Source organism: Chiloscyllium plagiosum, unplaced genomic scaffold, assembly GCF_037043375.1.
Source record: "Chiloscyllium plagiosum isolate Xiang-an unplaced genomic scaffold, Cpla_swu_hap1 HiC_scaffold_3, whole genome shotgun sequence".
In the NCBI taxonomy this organism is placed as follows: Eukaryota; Metazoa; Chordata; class Chondrichthyes; order Orectolobiformes; family Hemiscylliidae; genus Chiloscyllium; species Chiloscyllium plagiosum.
Window position 1 is genome coordinate 127,447,979 of NW_028270141.1, and position 19,940 is coordinate 127,467,918.

A 19,940-nucleotide genomic window follows, 5' to 3' on the forward strand; every position below is an offset into this window, starting at 1 on the left:
GTTTACAAATCCATTCCATATAGGAATACTCCAAAGGGCAGTTCCAGCACTGACCAATCTCAAACAACCAGGCTCTGTAATACCTCCCACTGTCAATGAGCTCTGACCACATCAACATGAAACTTTCTGACCCAGCATGATTGAGATTAAACAGAAGCATAATCTATCACCAGGACCATCCCTGTCTCAGGCCGTGCACAATGCATTCATTTCAAAGAAGATTGGAGAAAAGGAAATCAAATTCCTGCTTCCCAGTGAAGGATCCAACTCCCCATGTACAATTGAATTTAACCCTTTGTACATGCCATAAAACGACCTTAAACTGATGTCACCAATGCCCCACAGAGGTGGTTAGTTAGAAATGAATCTGAAACACTGACCAAAAATTTAGATTTGACAAGAAATCCCGATTATAAAGAATTATAATGACCGGTCACTGCATTCACTGGAAGGTAAGTATAAGAGTGTATCTTTCTCTAGGTAAGGAGACCCAAGTTATGCACAGTATTCTAGGTTAATTCAATGTGTAGTTTGGGGAAGATAAAACAGATTTTAGAATTCAGCATCTCACTGTTCAGTATTATAATGGTAACAGAATCGACCAGAAAAATTTCATTCTGATTCCTGTCTAAACCATATTTGCGTTAGTCCACCTTTATTATACCAAATGACAACAAAACTCCATTCAAATGTTCCTTTTTCTTCTTCCAGTTCCTTCAAGAAGTCCAGCACCAGTTCTTTATTTTCTTCCCATTCATATTTCTCATGAAATGTCCTGCAACAGAATTAAGCGTATAGGCATTTAATTCTCATTCCTCATGACAAAACCTGTCTAGATCAGAGTAGATTAACAGGACAATAGGAATAGGAGTCAGTCTTTCAGCCCATTGAGAACCCTCCATTGTGATTACAGGAACAGAATCAATCGATGATCAGAATAGACAGTCCCATAGCAGGTAAAGTGTTCTCAACATTACATGGGGCACAGTCAGAGAAATCTTAGTGAGAGACTGACTAATAAAGAAAATGGTATCATATAACTAGATGATTGATCACTGAATCAGGGAAGCCTTTCATTTTTATAGAATCCCTATATTGTGGATACAGGCCGTTTGGCCTTACAAGTCCACACCGACCCCTCTGAAAAGTAACTTACCCAGACCCATTCCCCTAACCTATTATCCTACAATTACCCCTGACTAATGCACCTAACCTACACATCCCTGAACACTATTGGAAATTTAGCATGACCATTTCACCTAATCTTCATATTTCTGGACTGTGGGAGGAAACCGGAGCACCTAGAGGAAACCCACGCAGACACTGGGAGAATGTGCAGACTCCACGCAGACAGTCACCTGAGGCTGGACTCAAACCCGGGTGCCTGGCGTTGTGAGGCAGTAGTGCTAACCACTGAGCCACCGTGCGACCCTGAGCCTCCATGAAAACCTGGAACGGCCCCAATTTGAGCATTGTGGCCATTTTAGCAAATACATGAATGCCCTTGAAAAGTTGCAGAGAGAGCTCTTTCTAGAAATTTCCATAAAGGACAAATAAGAAAGTCATCAGGAAGAGGAGAATTGAATATGTCTGTAATCCATCAAAAACACATAAATGAATTGCAAAAACTTGAAAGATAAGTCAAAATGACATTTTGGCTATATCAAAAGTGATTCAATTGCAGGCAGATTTAGGAGAATTGATAATGATGAACTGAGAAATGGCAGAAGAGTTGAATGTTTATGTTGTATCTGCAGTCACTGACATGGTGCATTCACTGATTATGCCATTGAATATCAGGGGGTGATGGTTAGACTCTGTGTTACAATTGTCTGACACTTATGTGGTGTGAAAGTCATTTATCACAGTTTGAGCAACTCCTGTTAAAGAGAGAGGTCATTCATGAGCAAGTGTCAGGTATGTCTCCAACCAGCGGATATTCTTCCCAGTTCCCATTGATTCCAGTTTTGTTCGAACTCCTTAAAGCCACATTTGTTCCAACACAGCCTTATTGGCAAGTGCAGTCACTCTTAGCTCAGCTCGCAGATACCTCCTCCTACCGTCCCCTTGACCATGACTCCACCCCCCACCACCAAACCATCATCTCCCAGACCATCCATAACCTCATCACCTCAGGGGACCTCCCATCCACCGCCTCCAACCTCATAGTCCCACAACCCCGCACCGCCCGTTTCTACCTCCTGCCCAAAATCCACAAACCTGACTGCCCCGGACGACCCATCGTCTCAGCCTGCTCCTGCCCAACCGAACTCATCTCGGCATACCTCGACACGGTCCTGTCCCCATTAGTCCAAGAACTCCCCACCTACGTTCGTGACACCACCCACGCCCTCCACCTCCTCCAGGATTTCCGCTTCCCCGGTCCCCAACGCCTCATCTTCACCATGGACATCCAGTCCCTGTACACCTCCATCCCCCATCACGAAGGACTCAAAGCACTCCGCTTCTTCCTTTCCCGCCGTACCACCCAGTACCCTTCCACCGACACCCTCCTTCGACTGACCGAACTGGTCCTCACCCTGAACAACTTTTCTTTCCAATCCTCCCACTTTCTCCAAACAAAAGGAGTAGCCATGGGCACCCGCATGGGCCCCAGCTATGCCTGCCTCTTCGTAGGGTATGTGGAACAATCCATCTTCCGCAACTACACTGGCCCCACCCCCCATCTTTTCCTTCGCTACATTGATGACAGTGCTCCCACGAGGAGGTTGAACAGTTCATCCACTACACTAACACCTTCCACCCCAACCTCAAATTCACCTGGACAGTCTCGGACTCCTCCCTCCCCTTCCTAGACCTTTCTATTTCTATCTCAGGCGACCGAATCAACACGGACATCTACTACAAACCAACCGACTCCCACAGCTACCTGGACTACACCTCCTCCCATCCTGCCCCCTGTAAAAACGCCATCCCATTCTCCCAATTCCTTCGTCTCCGCCGCATCTGCTCCCAGGAGGACCAGTTCAAAATACGTACAACACAGATGGCCTCCTTCTTCAAGGACCGCAATTTCCCCCCCGACGTGGTCGACGGTGCCCTCCACCGCATCTCCTCCACTTCCCGCTCCTCCGCCCTTGAGCCCCGCCCCTCCAACCGCCACCAGGACAGAACCCCACTGGTCCTCACCTACCACCCCACCAATCTCCATGTACAGCGCATCATCCGCCGTCACTTCCGCCACCTCCAAACAGACCCCAGCACCAAGGATATATTTCCCTCCCCTCCCCTATCAGCTTTCCGTAGAGACCACTCCCTCCTCGACTCCCTTGTCAGATCCACACCCCCCACCGACCCAACCTCCACTCCCGGCACCTTCCCTTGCAACCGCAGGAGGTGCAACACTTGCGCCCACACCTCCCCACTCACTTCTCTCCAAGGCCCCAAAGGAAACTTCCATATCCGCCACAGATTCACCTGCACCTCCACCCACATCATCTACTGCATCCGCTGCAGCCGGTGTGGCCTCCTCTATATTGGGAAGACAGGCCGCCTACTTGCGGAGCGATTCAGAGAGCACCTCTGGGCCACCCGGACGAACCAACCCAACCAACCTGTAGCACAGCATTTCAACTCCCCCTCCCACTCCACCGAGGATATGCAGGTCATTGGACTCATCCACCGCCAAACCACAACAACGCGACGGTCGGAGGAGGAGCGTCTTATCTTCCGACTGGGAACCCTCCAACCGCAGGGGATGAACTTGGACTTCACCAGTTTCTTCATCCCCCCTCCCCCCACCTTGTCTCAGCCGAATCCCTCCAGCCCGGCACCGCCTTCCTGACCTGCAGTCTTCTTCTTGACCTCTCCGCCTCCATCCTACTCCGACCTATCACCCTCACCTTGACCTCTTTCCACCTATCACATTTCCAACGCCCCTCCTCCAAGTCCCTCCTCCCTACCTTTTATCTTCTCCTGCTGAACACTCTCTGCTCATTCCTGAAGAAGGGCCTGTGCCCGAAACGTCGAATCTCCTGTTCCCTGGATGCTGCCTGACCTGCTGTGCTGTTCCAGCAATAAAGTTTCAACTTTGATCTCCAGCATCTGCAGACCTCACTTTCTCCACTCTTAGCTCAGGCCTAGAATTCAGCTGCTTTGGCTGTGTCTCCCTCTAACACTGACACACTATGGTAGCAATGTGCACCATCTACAAGGTACAATGTAATATCTCACTGAAGCCTGTCCACACCGACAAGGCATAGGTCAGGAATGTGATAGACTACACACCACCTGCTTGGATAGGTAAAGCTGCAAAATCACTCAAGAATCTCACCACCATCCAGGACATTGCAGCCCACTTGACTGGCACCTTTTCCACCACCTTCAATATTCGCTCCCTTCACCAATGCACAGTGGCACAGTGTGTACCATCTACCATGTCACGAATCACCTTGCTCCTTTGGCATTAACTTCCAGGAGGAACCCGTGGAGTAACTGAACTCAAACTGAAAAAGGGATATCACAGGAGGGCTGTGACCTGATTGGCGGGTAGGGAATCTGTCCCAAATTTGAAAAAATAACACGGCATAACTAACTAATAAATTAATTAAGTCGAGCTGGCTGGGCAGGTGATGTGCTGTAGCTGTATGATGTGGGAGCTGGCTGATCCCTTTGCGAGCTGCATTGACCACATCTGCAGCAAATGTTGGTTGCTCAAGGAACTTTGGCTCAGAATTAATGAGCTGAAATGTGAGCTTCAAACACTGTGGCACATCAGGGAGGGGGAGAGTTACCTGGACGTTGTGTTTCAGGAGGCAGTCACACCTGGTAGATTAAGTATCACAAATTTGGTAAGGGACAGGGACAGCAGTGTGTGACTGCAAGTGAGGCAGATAGGAGGATCCTGTATTCAGACAGATGAGCCTCAGCTCTTGACTTTGTACAAGGTGCATGAGATACTTGCTGTCTGTGTAGATGAGGAACAGGGCTGTGGGGAGGGTGAGCCAGCTGACCATGGCATTGTGATAGAGGAGGCCATTCAAGAGGGGGGAGCAAAAAGACTAGTGGTAATTGTAGGGGATTCGAGAATTAGGGGAATAGATAGCATCCTTTGTAAGCAGGATAGAGAGAACTGCATGGTATGTTGCCTGCCTGGTGCCACTGTAAGGGCCACCTCTGACCGGCTTGAAAGGATATTGGAGAGGGAGGAGAAGGATCCAATTTTTGTGGTCCACGTTGGGACAATCAACATTGTCTCGATGAAGAAAGAGGATCAGTTTAGGGATTATTGGAAAGTAGGATCTAAATTAAAGAACAGGTCCTCAAGGGTTATAATCTCTGGATTACTACCTGAGCCACGTGCAGATTGGCATCGGGAAACAGGAACAAAGGAAGTAATCACGTGGCTAAAAGAGTGATGTGGGAAAGAGGGGTTCCTTTTCATGGGCGCAGGCATCGGTATTGGAACAGGAGGGATCTGTACCATTGGGATGGTCTCTACCTGAACCGAGCTGGGACTAATATTCTCTAGAGAAAGGTAAATAGGGTGGTCAACAAATTAGAAAGTTGGGGGAAGGCGAAGGGTAAAACTCAAAGAAGTATCAAGGCCAGTGGGAAACAAAGCAGCAGGTTAACATCACTGGAGGTGGATTCAACTGCATGGAAAAGTATGAAAAAAATGACAAGTAAGGAGAACTCAGAAGCAATTATTAAAGTCTCCAGAACACAAAATAGGACACGGTGTTTGGAAAGGGTCAGGTATCAAACTTCAAACACACTGAATAAACGAATAACAATGAGAAGAGGGATGGTAAATACAGGACTGAAGGTATATCTAAATGCACACAGTATACGGAATAAGGTAAATAAGCTTGTGTTGCAGATCACAATTGGCAGGTATGCTGTGGTGGGCATCACGGAGACGTGGCTGCAAAGGGATCAGGACTGGGAGCTAAATATCCAAGGATATGCATCCTATAGAAAAGACAGGCAAATGGACAGAGGGGGTGTTGCCCTATGAATAAGAAATGAAATTAAATCAAGAGCAAGAAACGATGTCGGGTCGGATGATGTATAATATGTCTAGAATTGAAGAACCACAAAGGTAAAAAAACCAGAATGGGAGTTATGTACAGGCTTCCAAACAGTAGTCAGGATGTGGAGCGCACGATACACTAGGAGGTAGAAAAGGCATATAAGAAAGGCAAGGTTACAATGATCACGGGGACTTCAATATGGAGGTGGACTGGGAAAATCAGATTGGTAGTGGATTGCAAGAGAGGGAATTTGAACAATGTTTATGAGATGGCTTTTTGGAGCAGCTTGTGGTGGAGCCCACTAGAGAACGGTATTTCTGAATTTATTGATGCGCAATGAGGCAGACTTGATAAGGGAGCTTAAGGTGAAGGAACCCTTAGGAGGCAGTGACCATAATATGATAGAAATTACTCTGCAATTAGAGAGGGAGAAGGTGGAATCAGATGAAACAGTATTATAGCTCAATAAAGGCAACTACAGAGGCGTGGAGAGGAACTGACCAGAATGGACTAGAAGAGGAGCCTAGCAAGAAAGGCAGTGGCACAGCAACAGCAAGAGTTTCTGGGATACAGTAAAAATTCATCCCGAGGAGAAAGAAGTACCAAGGCCAGTGGGAAACAAAGCAGCAGGTTAACACCACTGGAGGTGGATTCAACTGCAAGGAAAAGTATGAAAAAAATGACAAGTAAGGAGAACTCAGAGGATGAGGCAACCATGGCTGACAAGAGAATTCAGGGACAGCATAAAAGCAAAAGAGAAAGCATACAATGCGGTGAACAGCAGTGGGAACCCAGAGAATTGGGAAGCTTACAAAAACCAATAGAGGACAACGATAAAAGAAATAAGGAAGGAGAATATCGACTATGACCATAAGCTAGCCAGTAATATAAAAGAAGATTGCAAGAATTTCTTCAGATACCTAAAGGGCAAAAGAGAGGCAAAATAGACATTGGGTTGCTGAAAACAAGGCTGGAGAAGTGGTAATGGGGAACAAAGAAATAGTGGAGGAACTGAATAAGTATTTTGCATCAGTCTTCATGGTGGAAGACACGAGTAACATCCCAAAAATTCCAGAGAGTCAGAGGTGAGTATGGTGGCCGTCACCAAGGAGAAGGTGCTGGGAAATTTGGAAGGTTTGATTGGGGAGAAATAATCTGGACCAGATGGACCACACCCCAGAAAGAGACAGCTGAAGAGATAGTGGAGACATTAATGGTGATCTTCCAGGAATCACTGGAGTCAGGGAGGGTCCCAGAGGACTGGAAAATTGCGAATGTAACTCCCTTATTTTAAAAGGGAGTACGATAAAAGAGGGGAAATTACAGGCTGATTAGTCTGATCTTGATCGTTGTTAAGATTATGGAATCCATTGTGAAGGATGAAATTTCTCAATACTTGGAAGTGTATGATGAAATAGGGCAAAATCAGCAAGGTTGCATCAAGAGAAGGTCACACCTGACAAATCTGTTTGAATTCTTTGAGGAGGTAATGCACGAGTTAGACCAAGGGGAGCCAATGGATGTTATCTACTTGGACTTCCAGAAGGCCTTTGACAAGGTGCCACACAGGAGGCTACTGAGTAAGACAAGGGCCCGTGGTGTCAGAGGCAAGGTGCTAGCATGGATAGAAGATTGGCTGTCTGGCAGAAAGCAGAGAGTGGGGATAAGAAGAGTTCTTCTCAGGATGTCAGCCAGTGACTAGTAGTGTTCCTCAAGGCACTGTGTTGGGACTACAACTTTTCACTTTATACATTAATGATCTGATGAAGGAACTGAGGTATTCTGGCTAAATGTGCAGATGATATAATGATAGGTAGAGGGACAGGCATCATTGAGAAGGCAGGGAGGCTGCAGACTGACCTGGATCGGTTAAGAGAGTGGGCAAAAAAAGTGGCAGATGGTGTACAGCTTGGAAAAGTGTGAGATCATGCACATTGGCCAGAAGAACAGAGACATAAACTATTTTCTAAATGGGGAGAAGATTCAAAAATCTGAAGTGCACAGGGACTTGGGAGTTTTCGTCCAGGATTCTCTTAAGGTAAATTTGCAGGTTGTTAGGAAGGCAAATACAATCTTGGCTCTAAATGTCAGACCACATTGAGAGTAATGTGAGCAGCTTTGGCCCCCATACCTCAGGAAGAATGTATTGGCCTTGGAGGGGTCCAGAGGAGGTTAATGAGAATGGTCCCAGGAATGAAAAGCTTAACATATGAAGAATGTTTTATTACCCTGGGTCGATACTCGATGGAATTTAGAAGGATGAAGGGGGATCTAATTGAAACTTACAGAATACTGAACGGCCTGGACAAAGTGGACGTAGGGAAGTTGCTTCCATGAGCAGGAGAGACTAGGATCCAAAGGCACAGCTTCAGAGTAAAGGGAAGATCCTTTAGAACAGAGATGAGGAGAAACGTCTTCAGTTAGAGCATGGTGAATCTATGGAATTCATTGTCACCAAAGGCTGTAGAGGCCAGGTCATTGAGTATATTTGAGACTGAGATCGATAGGTTCTTGATTGCCAAGGGGATCAAAGGTTATCATGAGAAAGCAGAATAATGGAGTTGAGAAACTTATCAACCATGGTTGAATGGCTGAGCTATGGGCCAAATGGCCTAATTTCTGCTCCGATGTCTTATGGTCTTATGGCCTAAAACTCTGCCCTCTACCATCGAGAAGGTCAGGGGCAGTAAGTACATGAGAATATCACCGCCCGCAAGATCCCCTCCAAACCACAGACAATCCTGATTTGGTAATATATCATTGTGCCGTCAGTGTCAGTGGATCAAGTATCTGGAACTGCCTTCCTGACAGCAGGACTGCAACAGTTCAAGAGGACAACTCACCACCGCCATCTCCAGGGCAACTAGAGATAGGACAAGTCACATCCCAGGAATGAATAAAAAATAAACCACCATCAGGATCTAGCCATTAGAGAGACTCCGACACCTGCCCTTTCTGCTGACCCACCTCACCCACTCCACACCCCCAACACAGTTCTGTGATCCTCTACCTGGTATCACAGACCTATCAGCTTGGGAGTCAGTGCTGATGCTCGGCCTCTCAGATACAGTGCCTCAGCAGCCAGGAGCCAGCAGTGCTTGAGGGTCACTGAATGCAGCAAGCTTTCCCTGAGAGAGCTGATGTGGGGCTCTTATCAGCTCTCCAATCTGTGGGCGATACACTGATCACCTCCATTCAATTGTGAGCTAATGATTTACAACTGCATCTATTAGAACTGCACCCTTTGAAAAACAAATCCATCAAAAATATCCTTTCTGCCACAAGGTCTGATTCACAAAAGGATCTTGTCAGACAGTGATTTTCAAATCACTGAAAATTCCTGAAGGAGTGACTGTCTTCCTCTCAGGCTATAGGGAGAGTTTAATACTTTTTCGGTACTGTGCGAATGTTACTCATGGGACTGCTCGTGGAATCTTGCTGTGCTGAAATTGCTGCGGACAGTTTCCTGCCCTAAAAATGTTGCCACCTTCTGCCAACCCACGTCAAGAATGGCACATGCCCACCCTGACATCTCAGAACCTTCAACATCACACTCTTTTGTTTTGATAGGTACATTTCCCAAGAAAGACAACATGAGATAGCTGCGGCAAATAGAATTAAGGAGAACCCAAAGAGTTTTTACAAATACATTAAGGACAAAAGGGTAGCTAGGGAGAGAATAGCGCCCCTCAAAGATCAGCAAGGCAGCCTTTGTGTGGAGCCACAGAAAATGGGGGGGATACTAAATGAATATTTTGCATCAGTATTTACTGTGGAAAAGGATATGGAAGATATAGACTATAGGGAAATAGATGGTGACATCTTGCAAAATGTCCAGATTACAGAGGAGAAAGTGCTGGATGTCTTGAAACCGTTAAAGGTGGATAAATCCCCAGGACCTGATCAGGTGTACCGAGAACTTTGTGGGAAGCCAGAGAAGTGATTGCTAGGCCTCTTGCTGAGGTATTGGTATCATTGATAGTCACAGGTGAGGTGCCGGAAGACTGGAGGTTGCCAAACGTGGTGCCACTGTTTAAGAAGGGCGGTACGGACAAGCCAGGGAACTATAGACCAGTGAGCCTGACCTCGGTGGTGGGCAAGTTGTTGGAGGGAATCCTGAGGAACAGGATGTACATGTATTTGGAAAGGCAAGGACTGATTAGAATAGTCAACATGGCGTTGTGCGGGGGAAATCATGTCTCACAAACTTGATTGAGTTTTTTGAAGAAGGAACAAAGAGGATTGATGAGGGCAGAGCAGTAGACATGATCTATATGGACTTCATCAGTAAGGTGTTTGACAAGGTTCCCCATGGGAAACTATGAGCAAGGTTAGATCTCATGGAATACAGTGAGAACTAGCCATTTGGATACAGAACTGGCTCAAAGGTAGAAGACAGAGGGTGGTGGTGGAGGGTTGTTTTTCAGACTGGAGGCCACAAGGATCGGTGCTGGGGCCTCTACTTTTTGTCATTTACATAATTGATTTGGATGCGAGCATAAGAGGTACAATTCGTAAGTTTGCAGATGACACCAAAATTGGAGGTGTAGTGGACAACGAAGAGGGTTAGCTCAAATTACAACAGGATCTGCACCAGATGGGCCAATGGGGTGAGAAGTGGCAGATGGAGTTTAATTCAGATAAATGCATTTTGGGAAAGCAAATCTTAGCAGGACCTATACACTTAATGGTCCTAGGGAGTGTTGCTGAACAAAGAGACCTTGGAGTGCAGGTTCATAGCTCCTTGAAAGTGGAGTCGCAAGTAGATAAGATAGTGAAGAAGGCGTTTGGTATGCTTTCCTTTATTGGTCAGAGTATTGAGTACAGGGGTTGGGAGGTCATGTTGCAGCTGTACAGGACATTGGTTAGGAATTCTGGTCTCCTTCCTATTGGAAAGATGTTGTGAAACTTGAAAGGGTTCAGAAAAGATTTACAAGGATGTTGCCAGGGTTGGAGGATTTGAGCTATGGGAGAGGCTGAGCAGACTGGGACTCTTTTCCTTGGAGCGTCGGAGGCTGAGGGGTGACCTTATAGAGGTTAACAAAATTATGAGGGGCATGGATTGGGTAAATATGCAAAGTCTTTTCTCCGGGGTGGGGGAGTCCAGAACTAGAGGGCATAGGTTCAGGGTGAGAGGGGAAAGATATAAAAGAGACCTAAGGGACAACTTTTTCACGCAGAGGGTGGTACGTATATGGAATGAGCTGCCAGAGGAAGTGGTGGAGGCTGGTACAATTGCAACATTTAAGAGGCATTGGGATGGGTATATGAATAGGAAAGGTTTGGAGGGATATGGGCCAGGTGCTGGCAGGTGGGACTAGATTGGGTTGGAATATCTGGTCGGCATGGACGGGTTGGACCGAAGGTTTTGTTTCCATGCTGTACATCTCTATGACTGTATGACTCTAAGAGCTTTGTGGCATGGTGTTAAGGCAACAGTCTCTTGTTCAATCTCAAAGAAGTAAACCACCGAAGCTAAATTATTATCTTGTGTTTGGCACGAAGCAAGATCAAAAAAATGTCTAGAAAATGACTGAGATACAGAGGCCAGTGAGAATGAGAAGTTGAAAGGAAAATGTCACAGTAAAGAAATGATGTTGGAGAAATTGATGGATGACATTTGAAATTCCCTGGGACTCTGATTATTCACATCCCAGTGAGGTGAAGGTGGGTAGAGAGATGTGGGGATATTGGCTTTTATTCTCAAATCTTCAAAGTACTATTGATTCTGGAATGGTGCCTTCTGAACTGTGGAAGCTCAGTCACTGAGTATGATCTAGACAGATATTGATGCACTTCAAGATAGTAATGACGTCAAGACATATGGGAATATTGTGGTAAAATTCCACTGAAGTGGATGATCTGCCATTACCTAGAAGGGTGAAGCAGTCTAAAGGATCTGAATGACTTACTCTTACTCCAAAGTCCCTTTGTTCAAATGAAGTGGAAGTGTTCTGTGAAAAATGTTAAGCATGTTGCAGATGAGACTTTTAGAATCGAGGCGCCAGCTTCTTGTGAGCTGGAGTAATGTGAATGTGGAGGACTGGCTGTGTTGTCAGGAGGTGGAGTTGCAGATTGTGAGAAATGAACCAATCCACAATTCTATTCACATTGACCAATGTCCCAGTCTGACTGAATGGACCTGTTAATCTCAGTCTGACCCAGACTGGAATGATGGTGACATAAAGAAACATTAATCACAATATTTCAGCATCAAAACTCACTTGACAAAGTAGTGACCTGGAGTTAATTCTTTTAATTTAATCGTTTGATCTGTCGGTTCAGGCATACTTCTGACTTCAGGAACAATGCCAACACCGATATAGACTGTCTCTGGAAATGTTTTATTTACCAAGTATCCAGCAAGTCCCCAAGGTGCAGTTAAAGGAACAATTGTTTCTGCAGATAAAGAAAACACTGTTATTTACATGTTTATCTTTCAATATTGTTGCTGAAGTTGCTTGCACCACTATTTCAGGCAGTGAATTCTATATCAGGTATGAACATATGTGCACATAAACATACAAACTGGGAACAGGAGACAGTCGTTCAACCCCTCACAGCTAAACCACTGACACCACAGCATTGCATTGTTTTTTGAAAATTTAACAAATATCTATTTAGGTTTCTTTCTTGCAATCCTAAATTTTAATTAATAAGCTTCAGGCACAAGCTTCTAAATATTGAGCATTGCATCATTGACTGTGCTGTACTCTGCAGTTCTACTCCACTTGTTCTTCTGACAATCTGGCATACACAGTCAGAGCTGTACCTTCCAAATTACTTTGTCCCGTTAAGGTCTGGACCTCTCAGAGTCACATCTTCTGTTCAACAACCTTTTAAAATGGGGTACAAGAGTTTTTGATTCTACCTTCAGCAAATTTCAGCACTATGTGTAGATTCTTGGTTAAATCAAATCCCTCTTTGGGTCAAGAATCATCCTCCAAGCTCCTCCCTCCTTCCTTCTTCATTTTTCGTTGAAGCTTTTCTTTGACTAAATCCAGTTGTCCAAGTTCCCTGTATCATTAGGGATCCAATGTTTCCTCGTTCTAACTTGCACGTTTTACCACCTTCTCCATTCTAATTTTCTTTTAAGAATTCCTCCCATTCCATTTCAATTTTTCTGATTCTCTTTCCCTTATTTCTGTTTGTCTTCAAACTGAAGGCCTGTCATTTCTAACTTGAGCTTTGTTAATTTCACCTATGACATTATATTTTCATTTTTCTTTCTTCTAATTGGGGATGTGATGGTCTAATGGTATTATTGCTTGTGTATTAATCCAGACAGCTAGATAATATCCTGTGGTAGAGTGTGAGTTCATGATGGAAAAAATGAATGGAATTCAAATTCTAATGATGACCATGCCATTGGTCGGAAATACCCATCTCATTCAGAATTCCCCTTTTGAAAAGAAAACTGCTGTCCTTACCTAATCTGGTCTATATGCAATTCTAGATTGACAGAATAGTGGTTGACTCTTAACTGCCCTCTGGTCAATACGACATGAGCAATAAAAACTGGCATAGCCAGCAATAAAAATTGGCATAGCCAGCAATGCCCACATTCTCATAAATGAATGAGAAAACAATGCTAACTGTTGAATAATAACTTGAATCATCTCATCTTGAGAACATCTTACTTTTCTAATTATAACTCTAATTTTAGTCTTCATCAAATAATCCACTGTTAGAGCTTTCATTTCAAGAAAGCTCTTAGCAACATTCAAATCCATCTTCAAGTTATATTGAATGAATGTCACCATAATGGAGCTGTTTTATGTCCTGAACCACACCTGAGTTGTTACTTTAAAAGAAAGAGATAGATCTCGCTTAAATCCAGCAATTTCAAAAATATTGCAAAAGAGCCAAATATTATGATGCCAGCTGATGTTATGACTGGGCAAGTCAAATCTCAGGTGGCATTATGTGTTGATAGATCATGTTGTGAATTGTTTATGGTTTTCGTGAGCTGGTCTTTCACAGAAAAGCGAACATTGAATTTTGCAGATTTGCCTTTAAAAGAAAACAGAAGATTATTATACAGAAGAGTTGAAACTAAGGCAGGTTAAAGTAAATTATTTTCATAGAATATACATTTGATGATTTCAAAACATATGGCAAAAATATTTTCCTATTCCAAAAGCACCCTGCACGATACTTGCACCAGAGAGAATCCCTTTCTCTATTTCCACCCCACCCCCCCGCCCACACACACATTAAATTTTATCTTCTCCTTCTTTCGAGAGAAATCAATTTACACATCTGGCCTCAGCCAAGAACACTTCAGAAAATCCGCTCAGCTAAACCAATTCCTTTTTCATTAAACTACAGATGTTATCATTATTTATCAAAATCAATCCCTGATTCTCTAAACTATAGCATAATACATAACTGCTTACTGTATTCACTCATACAGGTTTCCCCCAATGTGAATAAAAAGATATTTATGCAGAAATTGGAAACTGGAAACAGGAGAATGTGCCGATCTATGAGTAGAAAGTGCAGAAGTAGCATTTAGTGAATTGTTCCTTCAGAGAGCTGGCCCCGGCATGATGGGCTGAATGGACTCTTATAATACTGTTCAATTTTAATGTTCAATGGATTTCTCAGAGTTGAATTTCTCCAATGTGGAGTTGATCACATTGTGAGAAGGGAATATGACAATGCAAGAAATGCTTCCCCTTTACCTGACAGCAGTGTAGGAGTTTTGGAAACTAAGGTGGGAGGAGGTAAAGGGTAAAAGTTGTATCTTCTGGGCTAACCTGTGAAGGTGTGTGAGAATAGCTATCTGGATAATGGGGTTGATTGAGTAACAGTGGAATTTCAATTGAATGTGAAATGACATAGTCAAAGACTTGAGCACAAATATCCTCGGCCTTAGTTCTTGCACCCCTGGTTAGTATTGTGTCACGTAACCTGAATTGACTTTACTGTTAGAATCCTCCTTACTGTTAAGGGCATGTGGTGTTATCACTGGGCTAATAATCCACCCAGGCTATGGTTATGGTAACATTGGCTCAAATCCCATTACGAGCGACCGAGGAATTTTGAATTCAGTAAAGTTTGGATTTTAAAAATTGTCCTAACGATCACCATATGAACTCCATTGATCAGTATAAAAAAAAACTTAACTGGTTCAATAATGTCCTTCATCCATATCTGGCCTGGCTTACATCTAAATTTGGACTTACAGCAATGACCTTACAGGCAAATTAATACTGGGTCTGGCTAGTGATGTCAACATCCCATTGATAACTGACAAAAATATTCACTTCCCAACTATTTTGTATCACTTGCAAATGTTGAAATTACACCTTATACACTCAAGTCCAGATTATTAACATTCTGTGAAAGTGCAATATTGATCTCTGGGGAATGGTGCTTTAGGTATTTTCAAATCAACCTGTTCAGAGATGTCATCATATACCTCTGGCCCAAGAGGATCTTGAAGATGGATCTCCAAGCTGAGAGGTGCAGACACTACCACTGCATCATAGAGCTCGAGGATGATACTTGCCTCCAGTATGAGAAATAGCTGTTTAACACTACTTTCTGCTTTCTCTCCATCAAACAATTGAGTCTCAATGCTGCCAATCTCTTTAATACCAACATCTGTAATTTTGCTCAGTGTTTTCCATAATAATTTGTCATACACCTTTTAAATTTTGATACATAAAACATCAAATGTGTTTCATTCCTCTGACCATTACCAGCTAATGGTAATGGTCAGAGGCAGGCACGGTGGCACAGTGGTTAGAACTGTTGCCTCACAGTGCCAGAAACCTGGGTTCAATTCCCGCCTCAGGCGATTGACTGTGGAGTTTGCACATTCTCCCCGTGTCTGCGTGGGTTTCCTCTGGGTGCTCCGGTTTCCTCCCACAGTCCAAAAGTGTGCAGGTTAGGTGAATTGGCTGTGCTAAATTGCCTGTAGTGTTAGGTGAAGGGATAAAATGTAGGGGAATGGGTCTGGGCGGGTCGGTGTGGACTTGTTGGGCCAAAGGGCCTGTTTCCACACTGTAAGTAATCTAATCTAATGTCTATATGAAGTCAATTAAACATGATTTGTCTTTTGAACGGCAGAAATTCCTTCCACTTACCAACAGTCCAAACCTAACAGTCCAGCAATACCTGCAAATAAAGTTTATAATACATGATTTACCTGATTTAAAAACTTGGATTGCAACGCCAACTTGAATTTGTTTTATCATTTTTAGTTCTCTGAAGGTAACTTGCTCACTTAACGGTCGGATATGCATTATTTTTCAACTTGGTGGTGCTGTAGCTTTTCATGAAAGAACTTCACCTACTCTAAATGGAGAATTTACAAAATTTAGACTGTGTAATGATCTATAGAATGAGGCCAGGGGCCATAATGATTTTCTATTCGAAAGACATGAAGGTGCTGATGTTGGACTAGGGTGGACAAGGACAGAATCACATGTCAGGTGAACCTGACGAAGAAGCAGCTTTCTGAAAGTTTGTGCTTTCAAATAAACCTGCTGGGCTATACCCTGGTGTCATGTCACTTCTGAGTCTGTTTAAAAGCAAGATAGCAGCTTAGTTTTAGGCCATCTGCTGGTCAACTGCCTCAAAGTATTCAATGTCAAAGAGAAGTCAATAAGTTAGTCTGTGTGTTTTTGGGAGAGATGGAGGGAATCACAATTAGTGGATGTGCAGAAAGTTGCCACCTGCAAACGTTTGTGTCCTCATCGATTGAGTAAACATTAAAGAGTGAAGATGTGAGTGACACTTTACTGAGTTTGAGTGTCAATATGCAAGGATATTGTTGGGAAAAGGCTTGAATCATTCATCTTGCTATTTATAATAATATTTTTTCAAATATTTTTAAAATTCCTTTATGAAATAAATGTATTTTTAAATTTGATGAATAGTGACAGCCTTGTGGAATTAGATTAGATTAGATTAGATTACAGTGTGGAAATAGGCCCTTCGGCCCAACAAGTCCACACCGACCCACCGAAGCGTATCCCACCCATACCCCTACATTTACCCCTTACCTAACACAACAGGCAATTTAGCATGGCCAATACACCTGACCTGCACATCTTTGGACTGTGGGAGGAAACCGGAGCCCCCGGAGGAAACCCACGCAGACACGGGGAAAACGTGCAAACTCCACACAGTCAGTCGCCTGAGGCGGGAATTGAACCCGGGTCTCTGGCGCTGTGAGGCAGCAGTGCTAACCACTGTGCCACCGTGCCGCCCACAGGCACGGCACAGGTAATTCTTTGTCAATGCAGAACGTATCAAGCAAGAAATGCGAAAGAGTAAAAAGTCATTTCATATTCTGTTGTTACTTTGATGGAATATCTGACATACCATCAGCATTGCCAAAAAATGCATAATTGAACAGTTTATCCTGGCTGATTTCCATTCCTCTCTCCAAATCTGTCTTCAACTCCGAAACAAGAACTGCTGTTTCAGCCCATTGAATGTGTAGAAATTCTATTTCATCATAATCCTAAGATGAGAGTAAAATATGTATTACTGTTTAATATAACTGAACTTCTACCAAAGTTTGTCAATGCTGAAAGAACTGGACCAGGTGTTCAGGTGTGCAAGAGTCTTCATGTTCTGGAGCAACTGAACGTGAAACAGTGTTTGAAGTTTTTAATGGGATTCCTGACAGCAGCATTTCCTGATTCATTCCCTTTCTCTCTCACTCTTTCATCTTTCATGTTGTCCTGTTAGACTCACCTTGCTCCTTCCCTTTGGGTTTGCAATAGCAACATTTAGAGAATGTTATTGAAACCCTTCGACATTGAGCCAACGTTAATGACCACATGTCCCGGTGTTGTGTATCTCTCTGTGTGTTTTAACACATTATTTAAACAGAAAAATGCCTTGAGGAATGAGGGATGGGCAACAAATATCAGCCATGCCAGTGACACCTTCACTGAATGAAAGGATAAAAACACCATTACTTACAGCCTGCTGAATTGGGGCAGGTGATGGCCTCATGGGATTTATCACAAGGCTATTAATCCAGAGAGGCAAAAGTGAGGACTGCAGATGCTGGAAACTAGTGTCTAGATTAGAGCGGTGCTGGAAAGGCACAGCACGTCAGGCAGGATCCGAGAAGCAGGAAAATCCACCTTTCGGGCAAAAGCCCTTGATCAGGAAGGGCTTTTGCCCAAAACGTCAATTTTCCTGCTCCTTGATGCTGCCTGACCTGCCGTGCTTTTCCAGCACCTCTCTAATGGAGACACTATTAATCCAGAGTGCCAGGTCATGTTCTGGAGACCTGGAGTGAACCCCACGAGGGTAGATGATAGAATTTGAATTCAGTTAAAAAAACCTCGAATTAGGGGTCTTTCCAGGCTTGGAAATCAGAGGATTTCTCTCAAAACCAGACTTGGCCTCTTCCATATAGGACAGAACTGCCTTTCAGTAACAGGGCTGGATTGAGTGAAGACAGGAGCAGTAGGAGAGCTCCCTGCCTCTAAAGTCCTTGTGTTGTCCCCCACCAGCCCCCTCTCTGTGAGCACACTGACCCCTCCCTTCACCTGCTGCTGGAGATGGAAGCCCTGATATTCTTCTTACTGCACAAGCTGGCAGTGGGAGCCAGGCAGGCGATGGCAGCTCATGTAGAAAGTGTTAATGAGGCCCGAGGAGTAATTTCAGTCCAGCCTCATGGTTCAGGGTTGGGATGTACACTGTTGGTGCACTGCAGGTTCGGGACTAAAAACAACATGGAATAATTTCCACTGGTACAAACACAACAGAACAGAGGAAACTCTCAGCTGTACTGACCGTATCCTGGGTGACTTGTTCTGGCTTGAGACAGTCAACACCGTCACAGAAGTCGAGCACCTCCTGCTCTGTTGTCCGTGCAGCAATTTGATGCCCAAAAAGGACAGACACAGTTAAGAAGATTCTCAGCATCGTGGTGTTCTCTCAGATCACTGGTGAACGCACTGACTGACTCTCAGCACCTTCAGGTGGATCTGCAGTTGGAGCACAGAGTTACACTCGTTATATACTCTTTGATTAGGATGATTTTGAATATAGTTTATCCTTAGGAAGGAACGTCATGATGGAGGAACATTCCAGCTGATTAATTATGGAAATTTCTCTTAGCTCTGACTTTACAATGGATTCAGAAATCCTTAACTCTCTGTGTGCTGGCTCGAGGGAACACTGAACACTTGGGAAAGCTGTTTCTGTAAATGCTACCCACTCACATACTCAGGGTTGTCACTCTTCCCAGTTTGAGAATCCACTGGATTGGAAGATTAATTTCCCGGTCACTGGTGATGAGGAGAAAATGATTTCACCTTCGGGGTTCAGTTTTGTACATCTTCATTTCCTGCAGCTTTTCCTTCATTCAGTTTTGACACGGGGGCTATTCTGCTCCCTGACCATGGACAGTAGCAGGGTAAGGCCGGTGGGGTGTTCACTGCCCAATGATTGGAGCATCTCACAAAGATCCTGTTTGTGTCTTTCCCTCCTTCCCTGAGATATGCTGAGACTGGCAAAATGATTGCTCCCCCAACTTCAAAACTACTCCCACTGATATGCAGCTCCTGACACAGCCTGTCACTGGGGTACACTTCCCCTGGCACTGTTTATCACTGCATTAGTGTTCACATGGCATTGACTCTGGCGGGGTCACTCTTTCACTGTCATAGAAATGGACAGCATGGAAACAGACCCTTCGGTCCAACTAGTCCATGCCGACCAGATATCCCAATCTAGTCAGGTCCCATTTACCAACACTTGGCCCGTATCCCTCTAAACCCTTCCTATTCACATACCCATCCAAATGCCTTTTACCAGCCTCCACAACTTTCTCTGGCAGCTTATTCCATAGACACACCACCCTCGGCGTGAAAAGATTGCCCCTTCGATCCCTTTTATATCTGTCCCCCTCTCATCCTAAACCTATACCCTCGAGGTCTCGACTCCCCCCACCCTGGTGAA

At 44.3% G+C, this 19,940-nt stretch overlaps 1 protein-coding gene across 2 annotated transcripts; it reads right to left on the reverse strand.

Annotated features, from left to right (window-relative positions):
* Positions 1-276: 276 nt before the first annotated feature.
* LOC148151331 (uncharacterized) lies at positions 277-18,929 on the reverse strand. 2 transcript variants are annotated; one of them, XM_087983318.1, is made up of 4 exons: positions 18,771-18,929; positions 17,337-17,478; positions 12,221-12,395; positions 277-775 (listed from the first exon to the last, which is right to left on the reverse strand). In XM_087983318.1, the coding sequence occupies exons 1-4, from the start codon at positions 18,900-18,902 to the stop codon at positions 613-615; spliced, it is 612 nt and encodes a 203-aa protein (XP_087839444.1). In that variant the 5' UTR covers positions 18,903-18,929; the 3' UTR covers positions 277-612. The 2 variants fall into 2 exon arrangements, with proteins under 2 accessions (XP_087839444.1, XP_087839445.1); XM_087983319.1 differs by having other exon boundaries at positions 669-775; positions 12,237-12,395.
* Between the last annotated feature and the right edge of the window lie 1,011 nt (positions 18,930-19,940).